A 14,975-nucleotide genomic window follows, 5' to 3' on the forward strand; every position below is an offset into this window, starting at 1 on the left:
TCTGCCCACTGCAGTCTGCTGCCATGCTCTTGCGGGACTCATGGTGTCATGTGGGCTACACACCCACCTACTCACCACTCTTCACTGACACCCACCCACCCACACTGCACATACCGCTCCCCATCCATCTTCATTCAGCAGAAGCTCCATTCCTCCTCGCTTCCCTGCCCTGAGGGTTCTCCTTGGCCTGCCACCACCCTCCTGGCCTCCTGAGACATCAAGTTAGGCATATCCCAGGGCAGCCACCCTCCTCATCCCCCTCGTCTTCATCACCATCACCATCATGCCCTGAGCAGTTTATGTGCACTCTCTTGTTCCATCCTCATGGATACTCTTTGGGGGTTACTGTTCCCCACTGAACAGATGAGGAAACAGAATTAGAAGAAGGAAGCGACATGCCTGAGGTCTCAAACCCAGCTCTGCCACTGCCTCAAAAAAAGGCCTTGGCCCAGCCTTTTCTCTCTCTGGCCCACAGTGTCCCCCTCTCTCACAGGACTAGATGTAACTCCGAGGTCCTGTGGGGCTGCAGTCTTAGTCACATCATCCTTCTGAGCCCCAGTTTCCTCACCTGAGGAATGGGTGTGAGAACATCTGCTCTGCCCTTCCCAGCTCCCCAGGCAATTGTGAGAAGCCCTATGCATGAAAGCAGGTGGAAAGTGGGAGTGGAGAAAGCAGTGCACAAGCAGGAGGTGCACATGCTCTCTCACTTTCCACACATATCTGAGAGGGTAGAGCCTCTGAAATGCACTTGGGATCAGCTCCTAACCCTGCCGCCTTGGGCCCTGTGACTTTGGGGAAGTCACTTCACCTCTCTGAGCCTTCATTTCCTCATTTCGACAATGGGGTTAGAGTGCCTGCCTTACGGTCTAAAAAGATAGCATAGAACAGTAAAGATGTGAGCAGTATTAGAAATCTAGCGGCCCAAGAAACCCCAAGCAACCCTCATTACCTTTTACCAGTGAGGAAATTGAGGACCATGCAGAGGAAATGACTTGTCCAATGCCAGGTTCTCAAGTTCCCTGGGTTCCAAATCTGGATGACCCCTCATTACACGCACTCTTTGTTTTGAAACTAGCATCATAGAAAAGATCCAAGTCTACAGGACACTGCAGACTTCAGATATCAGTTTCCTTTGTGCTCACATACTCTCAAAATATCCTGGAAATGCCAACACTTCAGCATCCACATGAGAAATGAACTCTCACACCTGAAGGTTATACAACAGTCCTTTGCCTGGCCACCTGCCCTAGTGTCAGGTTCACCATACATATCCAGTGTATAGATACCCTGTAAATATAATGTCTCAAAATCATAATTTGAAAAAATTTAAAATGCAAACATTGCTATCTTGGGGAAATCATTCCTCCAGCAAAGACAGAAACCTATAATCAGGATCATGTGGCCATGCAGGCCTCACTATTACCTGATGACAGCATGCTCCAGCGAAACACTGGCTAAGCTTTTTCAGGTTGAAGCAGACTGTTAATGTTGGCTTTGGAAATGTTAGCTCAGCATAATACTAATACTAATGCTAATATTAATACTAATACTAATAATAGCAGCTAACACTTACATAGCCTACACTATGTGTCATGAACTGCTCTACGCTCTTATTTAAACTTGTCTTATTTAAATCTCATCACTATTCTCTGCATTTTACAGATGAGGAAACTAAAGCCAGAGAAAAAAACCCAGAACTTGTCTTATTTAAATCTCATCACTATTCTCTGCATTTTACAGATGAGGAAACTAAAGCCAGAGAGGTTAAAGTAATTTGCCAAAGGTAATACAGATAGTATGTGGCAAAGCAAAAATTTGAACTCAGGCACCCTGGTTCTAGATACTGTGCTCTTAACCACTAACATATAAAGCTCCATTTTCTGGTGTCAGAGTCTCAAGTCATGTACAGCTTTGCACAGCACAAACAGAGAGGAAGGTGGTACCTGAGCTCTTATCCAGGAAGTAAGCCAGGAGGCACCGCATGACAGCCTGGTGGCAGATCACCAGTACATTCTCCTGTCGCTCTAGTTCCATTATAACTGGCTCCAGTCGCTGAACCAGATCCTCATAGGACTAAAGGTGAGAGAAATACTTGGGTAAGAAAGGGAGATGAGGCACATTTACCCAGAGTGGAAGAACTCTAGACTAGGAATCAGGAAAACTTGGCTCTGGTGCCAGTTCAGGTGTTCACCCAGCAGTATGACCTTAGGCATTTCACTTCCTTCTTAGGGTCTCAGTTTCTCATCTGTTAAATGAATAGATGTAATATAATGGACTGCACGTGATACATATTAATTATAATATATATTATAGCGAAAAATATACTAGACTAGATAAAGATAATAAAATTTCCCACTACAAAATACCTAGAAAAGCAGGATGAAATACAAATATCTTCTACCTGCATTGCTGAACTTTCAAGAAAATAATAGAAATTCATCGGGTTCCAAAACAAAGAAAAACCTAAAAAACAAAATGGTAAGTGGATATAGAAGCCACAGTTGCCATGGAGGCATTTGCCAATCTTAGTAACCAAGAGGCTTGGGTTTTAAAAACCTTTTAGAAACAGGAGATAAGGCCCTGGGTGTGCATGGCTGGGGAGTTGGGACTGAGACCTCCTTCATAAATCTGAGATTCTCAAAGGGCTACACCCTCAGTGAAAGTGTCGATTAGAAAAAAAAAAAATCCACAGGCAAAAGGAACCAATGAGAAAGTATATCAGTCTCTGCTTGGCCCTTGGTGGAAAAAATTAGGAAAAGCCTCCTCTAAGAATGTATAACCAAAATTACACTACCTATGAGATCTACATACCAGCAATCACGAAGATGATGCAGGACAGAGCAACATTTTGTTCTGTTATACATAGGGCCAACATGAGTTGAAGCCTACTCAATGACAATTAACAATAACAGCATGTGGTATACAAAATACCAAACTGAGAGTTTAATAAAAAGTGGTCCCAAGTTGTTAGTTCTCAGGAATGCCTGAAAGAAACAAATGAAAATTCCCTCTGGATTCTCTCAACTTGGGCTGCATGGGATTCCCACAGATAAATTCTTGCTAAACCAAAGGTCACATAACACAAGGAAATAAGCTACCTTGAGTGAGAGTATGCAGAAACAGGAGGAGAACCCTAAGAACTTAAGATAAAGGATGCACAATATAAAATAAATATACATGGAATTTTTAAAGAAATAAGAATTGGAATAAAAAATGTAAGGAAGAAACTAGATGCTATCAAGTATATGAGGTAGACCTGAAAAATAATTACATAGAATTTCAAGAAATGCAAAATACATTCATTAAAATTGAAAACTCGAACAATGAGGTAAACAGATTAGATACAACTTAAATAGTGATTTGGAAGGTAGAGCTGAAGAAATTACTCAAACGCAGCAAAGAGATAAAAAGAAGTTAAGAGACACGAAGGATACAGATGGACTATCAGATGTCTAATTGTATGTCCAGAAGGAGATAATATAAAGAATGTGAAAGAAGAATATTTAAAGATATAATGCCTGAGAATTTCCTCGGATTGATGAAGAATCCCAGTCCTCAGATTCAGGAAGTCCAACTAATTCCTAGTAAGGTAAATATAAAGAAATCAATATCTAGATATATCAGAGTAAATTTAAAAGCAACAACGACACAGAGGGCTTAAAATAAGCTAGAGAATGTTGTATGTACATACAATGAAATATTATGTAGCAGTAAAGAGAAACAAAGTTCTGATACATCCCACAACATGGATGGACCTTGAAAACATTATGCTGAGTGAAATAAGTCAGTCGCAAAAGGACAAATACTATATGAGCTCACTTATATGAAATAAGCAAATGTGTAGAAACCAAAGATTATTAATGGTTACTAGGGGTGAGAGGGAGGGGGAAAGAAGTTTTTGTTTGGGGGAGGGCATTGAGTTTATGTTAATGGTGGTGGAATATTTCAGAAAAGGATAACAATAATGGCAGCACAACATGAAAAATGTAATCAGTGTCACTGAATTGTAAGTATGGAAGTTGCTGTGCAGGCGAATGCTTTGGTGTTATATTTTTACCACACACACACAAAAATAAAAATAAGCCAGAGAGAAAAGGAGCAAAAATTAGACTGATTACATACTTCTTAGCTACATTAGAAGCCAGAATATAGTGGGGGCAATATCTTCAAAGTGCTGGAAAAAAACAACTGCCAAACTAGAGTTTTATAGTCAGCTAAAGAATCTTTCAGGATTGAGGAACCCTCCCACAAAAGACGTTTTTAAACAAAAAGAAGTGAATTTACTACCAACGTGCCCTCACTAAAGAAACTTCTAAAGGAAGATGGAAATTGAACCCAGACAGAAGACTTGAGGTGCAAGAAGAAAGAATGAGCAAAGGAATTGGTGAAAATATGGTTAAATCTAAGTCAACATAAACTCCATCTAATAAAAACAACAGCAGTAATAATTCATTTGAGGTTTAACACACAAGGTTGAACTGAAATACAAAACAACTAACATGTAAGTTAGGAGAGGAAGTGACCGGCAATTTAAAGTTCTTGTTTTGTTTTAGGAGAAGGTTGGAGATAATGATTTTATAGTTTGTTAATCACGCATAGTAAAATGTTAAGGGTTACCCCTAAATGAATCTTAAATAGGGATGTAAAAACTCTATCAATCCTAAAGAAAGTAGGAAAAGAGAAAAAATAGGCTAAGCACAGAGAGCTTAAAAGAAGAGCTCTTGAAATAAACTCAAATAAGTCAGTAATTACAATAAAAAAAATAAATGTAACAAACTTACCATTCAAAAGATAAATATTTTCAGTTTGTATTTAAAACAACAAAATCCAAGTATAAGCTGTTTACAAGAGAAACAAAAAATACAGAGAAGTTGAAAGTAATTGAATAGCTAAAGAAGAACCAGGTAAATGCTAACCAGAAGAAACTTTGTGTAGGTAAAATAATATTAAATAAAATACACTTTTAGGCAAAAAGCATTATTAGAAGAGAGGTTTGGTCACAATGTAATAATAAAATGTACAATTCACAAAGAGGATATAATTGTTTTAAATTTGTATGCCTCTAAAAACAGTCTCAAAACATATAAAATAAAATGAGGGCAAATAATGTCATTTCTGAGGATGAAGATAAAAATGTGAAAGTGCTTTGTAATTGAACAGAATATCTATTGTTCTAGCTTCCCTGATGTCCTGCTTTTTCTGGTAATTTTTCCCAGGAATTTGTATCAGAAATGGGCTATGACAAATAAATGCTGTAAAATGTAGCTTGACTAAGTGGAAAAAAAAAAGTGGAAGCTGGGTTAAAAACAATGAGGATTCACCCGATATGGGGGTAAGGAACTGATACTCTACTTCCTGTGGTAGCAAAGCCGTTGTTTAAACTATTCGCCATTGTCCCTTGAGACTCCAACCAAGTGGGGGTTTTAATGAACTTGACAACAAAAAGTAGAGCATGTTGAGATACTTCAAATGCCTTCAGTGAGGACCAGAGACAAGATTCACGATACAGTGGGCCCTCCTGAAAGCAGAGAGGGAATAAGCAGGCAAATATGTAGCTTTATAAAAAGTGGAATCTGTTAACAGGAATCTGAGATTGCCAACAGCCAGATAATCACGTGCCTAATGGGATGGCAAAAAAAAAAAAAAATGGGATGGCAGCTGCTACAAAATATGCTTTACCTTGTTTCTGAAGCTGTTCAGGAAAGTGAATCCTGGCAGTTGAATGGGGATACTAGGAAGGAGTCCTAGGAGTCAGGCCATCCCTCCAAACCTTACCTCTCCTTTGGGGTAGCGATAGTGGTATTTATCTTGGTCCCGTAGTGCAAACTCTTCAGGGTAGTGTTTCTGGATTTCCTCATAGGTCATCTCCTCACAGACACCCTGAGACACAAAAGAATTTTGGGACGTAAGTATTCACACAGTGAAATTCACACAGCCTTTACCATAGTTCTGAGACCAATAATCCTGGGACACTAGCATATGAGCATCTAGGTCTCTGTAAACGCAGTCTGGGTTCGTGCCTATTGTCTGTGCCTATGTGTGTGCAGGAGGTGTGTGGCTGTGTGCATGTGAGAGTGAATATATGTGTACAGGTATGTTCACTTGGAGTGTATGGTGTTTTTATCTGGTGTTATCTGTGGTGTTTTTATCTGGTGTTATCTGTGGTGTTTTTCTACGATTGCCCCATTAGGTGTGTAGGTATACATTGTACATGTAAATATATATTTTTAATAAATATGTGGGCATAAGGAGTTCTGACTGTGTTTACATGTGTCTGTGCAGCATATTTATAATATGTACTTGTGGTATGTTTAAGAACCTATGCCTTGTATTTGTGTGTGTATTTGTCTCAGCATATGTAGTGTGTTTGTGTGTGAGTGTGTTTGTAAGTACAGGGTGTCTGAGCACCTAATGCTGTGTCCTTGTGTGTGTCTCTGTGGTAAGTCTCACTGTATGGGTCAGCGTACCTGTGGCATGTATGTCTGTGAGTGTCCTTGATTATGTCTCTGGGGTATATGACCAAGTATCAGTGGCCCTGTGTCCAGTGTGTGCCGGTGTCTGAGGGTTATGTGAATTTGTGGTAGTGTGCTTGAGGCCATGTGTCTGTACTATGCGCATGCCTACAGTATAACTCTCTGGGTCAATGTAATGTATGCATAAGGCAAAGAGTGCATTTGTTTCTATGGTGTGTCCATATGTGTCTCTAGGTGTGTATGTTTGTGTGTCTGTGAGTATGTGTGTGCGTGTATGGTGCAGGGGTGCTGGTAGAGGTGTTTGAGAGGGGGCCTGTGTCTGACTAGTGGATTCATGTCTATGGTGGTGCTAGAGACAGAGATCAATCTGATTTGTCCCTGTCTTTACTGTGTTTGTAGGATAAATGGGGGTAAAACCAAACCAAACCCAGTGCCATCGAGTAGATTCCGACTCATAGCAACCCTATATAGGACAGAGTAGAACTGCCGCATAGGGTTTCCAAGGAGCGCCTGGTGGATTCAAACTGCCGTCCCTTTGGTTAGCAGCCGTAGCACTTACCCACTATGCCACCAGGGTTTCCAAAAGGGGGTAGACAGAGGAATAAATGGGAATACACAACAACATACATGATACGGGCTGTGGACACCCAGAGTCAGGGCTAGACATCTGACCCAGCCAAGATCTACCTGGAGGAACTGATGTCTAGTTGAGGCCTTGGAGTCGTATGTTTTGGCCTTCACTTGATCCCCAAGACACAAGTATAAATTCTGGCACATGGCTGGTTGTAGAGGAGTGTTTGTTGAATTAATTAGGGTACCCACAGGAACTGGGGTAGAGGAAACCCAGGGAATGAACCCAGGATCAACCCTACCACCCTCCAGTAGATCCACCCTTCTCCATCTTACCGCATCAATCTCGTTCAGTGCCTTCCACTGCTCATAGGGGACACCCAGGGCTTCAGCTGTCTGGATGGTCCTCTTCATGTGACTGGTCCACACCTTCAAGGAGCTGATGCCCTGGGACTGAATGAAGTTGGCTAGGGCATAAGCATACTAGGGTGTGGGGGCAGGTAGAGGAAGAGAAAGGATGGAAAGAGAAGTGAGAGAGGACAGGGTAGCCATGAGAACAAACTTAGATCTGCTACAAATAGTGGAGTGGTGATAAACAAGCAAGAGCAGAGAGTTTAAATGCTCCCAGTTTACAAAATGTCATACTTTTTCCCATGTGACTAAGGGTCAAGGGAATAGAAAAGAGTATGTACTTTTTTGTGTACGTGTGTGTGTGTTCAGTGTGCTTGCTCACTGAAACCCCTATTCACTTATTCATTCATTCAAACAGGCTCACCCCTAACATTCGTGGAGACTGGGACAAGAGTACAAATGGAGGCACACCACCCACAGTCCCTGTGCTTTCTCTTCCAATTCATGGCTCTGTTGTTCACTTCTAGATGCCTAGAGTACATGTGTATGGATAATCCAGTGACATGACCAAGCTCTACCCATACCCCACTCCACACATCCCCATGCCCCACTAATAGCAACCCCTTGGCCACCACTGGGCCTAGGGGTGCACATTCCTATGGCATGGGTTAACTTCAGAAGTACAGACTCTGGGATAGGCCCATGCAAGCACTGGAAGCAGGTGTTGAGCTATATGGGCAGAGAATTTCAGGGTTCTGGGTATGCAGAGTGTGGTCTAGAAGTTTGGGGGAATAAGATTTGGTGGGCATGTCCCTTTGACCCTTTGAATTTCTCATTGCTTGAGCAGGGGTCCTGATACTCGGTTCAAAGAGCATTCAAACATGTATTAACTGTGTGTGGTCCTGTGCTGTGTGCTGGAGTGTTCTGTTCTCAAAACGTGTCCAGTCAAGTGAGGGGAACTGACAGCACAGTGAAGTCAGGGCCATGATTGTTGACACTACAAGGGGCTGTGGGAGCCCACATGAGCAAGTGATTCACTTTTCTTGTGAGTATTAATCATAAATGGTGTGCGTAAGGAACGTTTGAACAAATGCATACATACAGGCACACACACACACACACACACAGGTATTTTACAGGTACATTTTAATTATGCATTATCACTCAGCAGTCAGTGTGCTCTGTGGAAGGAGCCCTTGACTAGCAGGTAGGACACGTGGGTCAAATTTTCCCAGTCCTTTACGAAGTCCCTGTGCACCCTTGGACAAAACCCTATCCTTCTCTGCCCTCTAAGAAGCCCTGGTGGCTCAATGGTTAAGCACTCAGCTGCTAATTGAAAGATCGGCATTTTGAAACTGTCAGAGCTTCCACCAGAGAAAAGACCTGGCAATCTGTTACCATAAGACAACAGCTGAGGAAACCCTGTGGAAAAGTTCTACTCTGTCGTATAGTGTTGCTATGAGTCAGAATTGACCTGATGGCACAAAACAACTGTGTCTTCTACTTCCTGCCTGTAAGATGCTAATGGCATTAACTTACCTAGCCTGGTCTCTGTGAGGCTCACATTAGATGGAAACACCCGGAGCACTCCCTGGCTCACAGTATGTGCTGCACAAGTGATAGCTACTGTGAATATGGTGACCATTGACGGGAAAGTGCTTTGTAAACCATCCGTGGTGCACTATGTCCACGGGAATGAATGTTGGGACCAGATGAGTGCGTGTACGTGTGCACGTTCGTGTGTGAGGGAGGCAGGCCATGTGGGGGTTGCCATGGTTCCAAACTGGGCCTTGAACTGTGTGGGCAGGGCACTGTGGCCTGCTCCAATGGGGTCCAGACAGAAACCAAGAGACCCTTGGCTGCAGGTGGTGCCATGGGGTGGAAGTGACACCTCCAGTGGACTCTTGCTCTGCTCTGAGGACCTGGAGAGGTGAGAGTCAGAGGTTAGCTTCTCCTATGCCTGGAGGATGCCGGTCTGAAGGTAACAGAAAGGGAACCATTAGGACTGGCCCTTCTGGTCCCCTGCCTTGCCTGGGGCACCTGCTGAGGAGGTCAGGCAGTAAGGCCTGGTTTTCAGTCCTGGCTCTGTCTTTTACCAGCTGTATGACCTGGGGGCACTCTCTGCTCCTCTCTGGGGCTTGGGTTCCTCACTCAGAAAACCGGTAATGCTGACCGCACAGAGCTGTTGTGAAGATTAAATGAAGCCACACATGCATTACTGTGCATAGTAGGTGTACAGCAGATGAGGAAGCTCCCTCCCTCCTGTAGTACATTCTCAACCCCTTAGAGATCCTCCCAGGAAGAGTAATACCTGTGCCCCCAAACCCAGGGACAGGGCCAAACACTGGGAAAATGTATCTTGTGGTTTAACCGGCACCCATTATCGGTAGGTCACTATGCTCCTTTGGAAAGAATAGGCCAATGCCATAATAGAATCAGTGATGGGCCACAACTGGGAGAGATAGAGCCCAGGGCCAGGTGAGAGATGAGGAGGGGAAGAGAGTTGAGGGTGGGGTTCCCGGACCAGGCCTTGGAGCAGGAGCTGGGCCTTGGGAGAGAAAAGAGGGCAGGAGGGAAGTAGTGGGGGACAAGTGATGACAGCGTAAGGACCTGTGGCTAGGGTGGGGATGGGGAATGTAGCATCATCCCTGAGTCTGGGAAGAGAAGATGGATTCAAGGGTGGGTACTTCAGGGCAGCTGTCCGTGCAAGTGATCATTACCAGCTGAGAGAGGGAACAGAAGAGGGCAGCCTAGGTGGGGGAAACTGCACAAGCAAAGGCACAGAGTTGTGAGAAAGATGAAGGGATCAGTCAGGACGGGGAGGAGGGTAGTTATTGTAATGGGGCTAAAGAAGCAGTCAGACTTAGGCGGGCGTTGAGTGCCTGGATGGACGCCATTCAATGGATGGTCAAGACTGAGTGGCTGATGGGATAGAAGAGGGGGAGTGACCAGAATCTGCTTCTACCCCATCACTGGGTCCTCTCTCCTCATGGCACAGGCAGTGGCCACCTCCCCCACCTGAGCTGGCCCAGCCAACCCATCTGGGTGCAGAAGGCTTACCTGCTTCCCCCGAGCTGAGAGGCCAGAGTCACCTCCAATGCGGCCTCTGAGGTTGAGTTCACTCTCACCATGCCGGCAAAGGTAGATGGAGCGGGGTGTGACGTGGATGTTCATGAGGTAGTAGACCGTGCGACTCTGGATGTGGTCCTGTACTCGGTTCACCATGTAGCGGGTGCCCACATCAAAGATCTTGATGTAGGACAGGTGTCTGGGCCAGATTCAAGCAAGAGCAATGACAGCTCAGGGCGCTGACAATGGTGGGGCCGATCCCAAGAAAAAGCCCCAACCATACACCCTGTTTTCAAACCTCTTCTACAATAAGATGCCATGTGTTGCCCTGTTCTGGGTACCTCTCCTAGAGACTTGATTCTGGGCCACTTTAAGGAGCTCATTGCCTGCTATCATTTCCCCCTTAGCTCCTTTCCTCACCCTCAGATTGAACCAGACTGTCTTTTCACCTTCCCTCATCACATTTCCAGCAGCTGGGGTCCTTTCCTCTGTGGTTCATACCTCTATCATACTCTGAGAGGGCTTTTCCTTTCCCCACCCTCTGCAATCCTGAGCCAAGCTCTGTCCTGCTGTTCTTTGAGCCTCTGCTATGAAGTTTGTACTTGATATTCTACAGGCAGCTGCCAAGTGGACATGGTATTTTGTCTGTGTGTGTGTGCATCTCTGTTTGTGTGTCTTTACACTCACTCAGAAAGGGGAGAGGGCTGGGTTCTTTCCCATCAGCCATGCAGTCAACAAGCACACTCCCCTTTGCCCTTCGTGCTTGGAGTTGGGACCCAGTGTCTCTCATTTGGAAGCTCCTAGACCAGTCATGAACATATACTTGGAAACACATGATTAATGCTCAACATCCACTCCACAGTCACTCAATATCTAAGGTGTGCCAAGTAGTGAGACATGGGGATATAGGAGTGGTGCACGACATCATTGAAGAACTTGTGGTTGCTGCACCCAGTTCCTTCTTTTCCCCTCAATTTTGTACTCTATCATAAACTAATAACTATACACAGAGTGATAATCAAACTATTTAATAACCTGTCTTCAGAAGAGTGGAGGGGGCACTGACCAATCAGAAAACCAGAACCCTGGAACAAAACTCCTGAGTTCTCTGCTGTGCCAAGCATTAATACTTTAGTTGCATTGCAGGGAGTTCCAGGAGGTCCCTGGGAAGAGGTGGAGGAGGCTAGGGCAGTGGAGTGACACCAGCAACACTGGTTGCACAGTAACAAAGCCAAATGAATTGAAATAACTGCACTAACTCGACAGAGGTAAGGGAGCAGCTGATGGGTTTAGTTCAGAAAGCCTCTCCTTTGATCTTCCAAGAGAAGTCTTCTATGCCTGCACCAGGTTCACCATGTTCATTTCTGTCAGTCATGTCCAATGGCTCCCTCAAAACACTTGCATTTGCTAAATACTTCCTGTGCATCTGGCAGAGAAGGGGGGCTTTAAAGTAAATAAATCCTCATAACTATTCTATCGAGCAGAGATTATCATCTGTTTAACAGGTGTGGAAACTGAGGCACATAGAAGGAAAGTGATTTGTCAAAAGTCAACTAATCAGGAAGAAGTAGACTTGGGATTTAAACCACAGAATGCTCCCCTCTCCTAGGACCCTCAGAGCCCAGGGGTAGGGAATATCTGATGTAGCCTTGTTGCTTGGTTACCATCTGTTCCTGACACACTAAGTCCTGGGTAGCTCTGGGAAAGCTTCCAAATTCCTCATCTAAATGTGATATTTTATGTGCCTTCACACACTGGTTCCACTTGGCCTCACTTACCTCACTATCCCATGCCCATACCCATAACTTCTCTGTCTCATTCTAGCCTTCATGCCTTTACTGTTACCACTGGAATACCCTCTGTACTCCTCTCCTCTTACTTAGATATAACTAGACCTTTGTATGTTCCCTTTGCTGAAAAGCCATTCCTTGCCTGGTTCCCAAAATGTAGCTCTATGCATCCATCTCTCAAGGGCCAGCATATTCACCTGCTCCAAGAATCCCTCTTTGAGCCCGGGGCCATATGAAGTCATGTAGAGGCCCTCCACACCAAAAATATGGTAGTTAACGCCCACTCCCCACCATGTATAATTTTAAATAAAAAATATAAACTATATATTTAAGTTGAAGGAGATCCAACCAGGTTCTGGTTTTATTTTTTTCCTTCTTGTCTACCTTGATGCTGTGTTTAAAATATCAAACATCAAATGCTTTCAAGATATTTTTCTTCTTATTTTTTGGTAGCACCTACCTTGCTGGCACCTGAAGCACATGTTCAGTGTATCTTTTGGGTAATCCAGCTCTCCCAGAAATTCCTCCTGCAAGCTGGGCTGGGTCCCCTGCTCTGTGCTTCTAAAGCCAACCCACTTGGTTTGCCATCCTCACAATTCTGATCAACTGCATACTCACTGTCTTTCCCAACCACTTGAGCATTCTGTCAGAACAGGGCACAGCTTAGGAACTAGGCCTTGATACATGGACTGTAAATGTCTAATGATGGAAAAATGATTAAATAAAATTGATTTAGATCTGTCTTCTTCATACACAAACTGACTCATCAAACACTAACTGAGCCCCTGTAGGAGTCTAGGCCCAGGGATGTGGGTTTTCTCAATGCTGTTCTTTCACTACAGCCCCTCTCCCTCAAGTTTCTTTCTCCAGGTTGCTGCTAGCCCTTATGGTGCCTTTGTGGATATTTGGGGGAAAAAGTGCCCCTTCCTCAGGGCATACATGGCCCCACTACAGCACACATGTCTTGGTGAGAGAAGCAAGGGTACCCTTGGCTTGGGTGGCCATATAGAGTCAACAACCTGCAAAATTGTACATAAAGGCCCTGATTCTCGCACTGAAAGTCCAAGCCTTTTTTTGGCACTTTTTATGATGTAGGGATGTGGGTGGGGGAGTGCCAGACTGGAAGTTTGGAGATATGAGTTTGAATATATATTCTTCCACTGACTCATTGTGTGACCTCAGGTAAACTTTTGCCCTGATCTGGGTCTCAGTTTCCCTGTCTAAAAATGGGACAATAGCAATGCTTGCCTCTCAGGACTTCAACTGGGCAAGGGTGAAAAAAATGCTCTTTTAAACTCCTTGGGTGGTAATGACCATTTGAGGCCTCCCTACACATCTCACTTGGGTCCCAAAGGATGTGGTTGATCAGATCCTCTCCCAGAGAGTAGGTTTCTGGGAACTCCCTATATCTGCCCTGTACTGCCAGTTAATGCTTTTTCTATCTTCAGCTGGTATTATGGCTGAAAGTTCCATGTTTTTCATGTGACTTCCCATATCCCAAGACATTATGGAAACTACCTGAGGATGGAGCCCACCTGTCCTTGTCTCTACTTGTATGCCCCCTACATACACTACAGCTCCAAAGGGCCAAGTACTTGTGAGAAGAGACGTGACCAGGAGACAGAATTTGTGATTAGGCTCCTAGCTCTACCCTTGACTTGTGATGGGAGCTTGGGCAAGTGATTTTAGCTCTCTGAGACTCAGTTTCCTCTTCTTAAATATTTATGATCATAAGATCTACTCCAGCCTCCTTTTTAGGGTTGCTGTGGGGATTCAATGAAACAAAGAAGGTAAACATGTTTGGAAACTAAAGTGTCATTCATGTGCAAAGAATGCTTTTGCAAGAATAATAGCATTAACCACAGTAGGAAGGCATTTGTTTCCAGAGATCCAGGTCCAGATCTGTCCATATCATTCAGGAAAGCACTACTTTAGTCATCTCATTAACACCTTACATACCAAGAAATCACTGCCTCATGGATAATTACAACCAGCAGGGCCCTTAAAGACAGAACAAGTCCAGCTCTCTGATATTACAGATATAGAAGTTGAGGCCCAGAAAGGGAGGACATTTTCCCAGGTCCTCCTACAGGCCATCACAAATGAGCTCAGGATCCAGACCTGGATGTTGGGGTGTTGGGCTCTTACCTGTCCAGTTCTTCATCCAAAGGCTGGTAGTTGACCTCATAGCACTCGATCCTCTTTAGAAAGTCTTCCAGAACCTTTTCCCGGTCACAGTCTATATAATCAGGACTGCCGAGTTTCACTTGCTATGAGAAGGGTAAAGGATAAAGGAACCAAGGGAGAGAGTGGGAGGCAGAGACTCTGACAGTGTCCTTAGGAAGGTCCCTTAGAGACCAATAAGTCAAACATCCCTCATTATAAAGGTGAGGAAACAGAGAGTTGGAGAAAGGGTCTTGACCAAATTACAAAATCAGTCAATTGCAGAGAAGCTGACATTGTGTAACTCCTCATCCCGAATCTCTGTGTGGTCAAACAAGTCCTGTTACATTATTTTCAGTTTCAGGACATGTACTGTTTAAGAAGAACATTTACAAGAGGGCTGGAAATTGTCTTGTGAGAAACAATTGAAGAACAGGAATTAGACATCTTGGTCTAGAGTCCTAATGGTTTACATGTATGGAGCGTTCACTGGTAAGTGTTTACATCTTATCTTTGAATTTCTGAAGAGCTGGCATCTGCTAATCTCTCAATACCAATC

General features: G+C 44.0%; 1 protein-coding gene across 3 annotated transcripts in view; it reads right to left on the reverse strand.

Annotated features, from left to right (window-relative positions):
• PFKFB1 (6-phosphofructo-2-kinase/fructose-2,6-biphosphatase 1) overlaps positions 1–14,975 on the reverse strand; it is a 185,712-nt gene that overhangs the window by 6,071 nt on the left and 164,666 nt on the right. Inside the window, exons 7-12 of one of the 3 annotated variants that reach the window (XM_064278359.1) lie at positions 14,402–14,523; positions 10,455–10,662; positions 7,380–7,526; positions 5,776–5,880; positions 4,782–4,838; positions 1,961–2,073 (exon numbers count right to left, since the gene is read on the reverse strand). In XM_064278359.1, coding sequence (XP_064134429.1) covers positions 4,785–4,838; positions 5,776–5,880; positions 7,380–7,526; positions 10,455–10,662; positions 14,402–14,523 — 636 coding nt within the window. In that variant the 3' untranslated portion in view covers positions 1,961–2,073; positions 4,782–4,784. Of the gene's footprint in view, positions 1–1,943; positions 2,074–4,781; positions 4,839–5,775; positions 5,881–7,379; positions 9,317–10,454; positions 10,663–14,401; positions 14,524–14,975 lie in introns of those variants that run through there. The other 2 variants (XM_023539368.2, XM_064278358.1) reach the window with 2 other exon arrangements.

Source organism: Loxodonta africana, chromosome X (assembly GCF_030014295.1).
Source record: "Loxodonta africana isolate mLoxAfr1 chromosome X, mLoxAfr1.hap2, whole genome shotgun sequence".
NCBI lineage: Eukaryota > Metazoa > Chordata > Mammalia > Proboscidea > Elephantidae > Loxodonta > Loxodonta africana.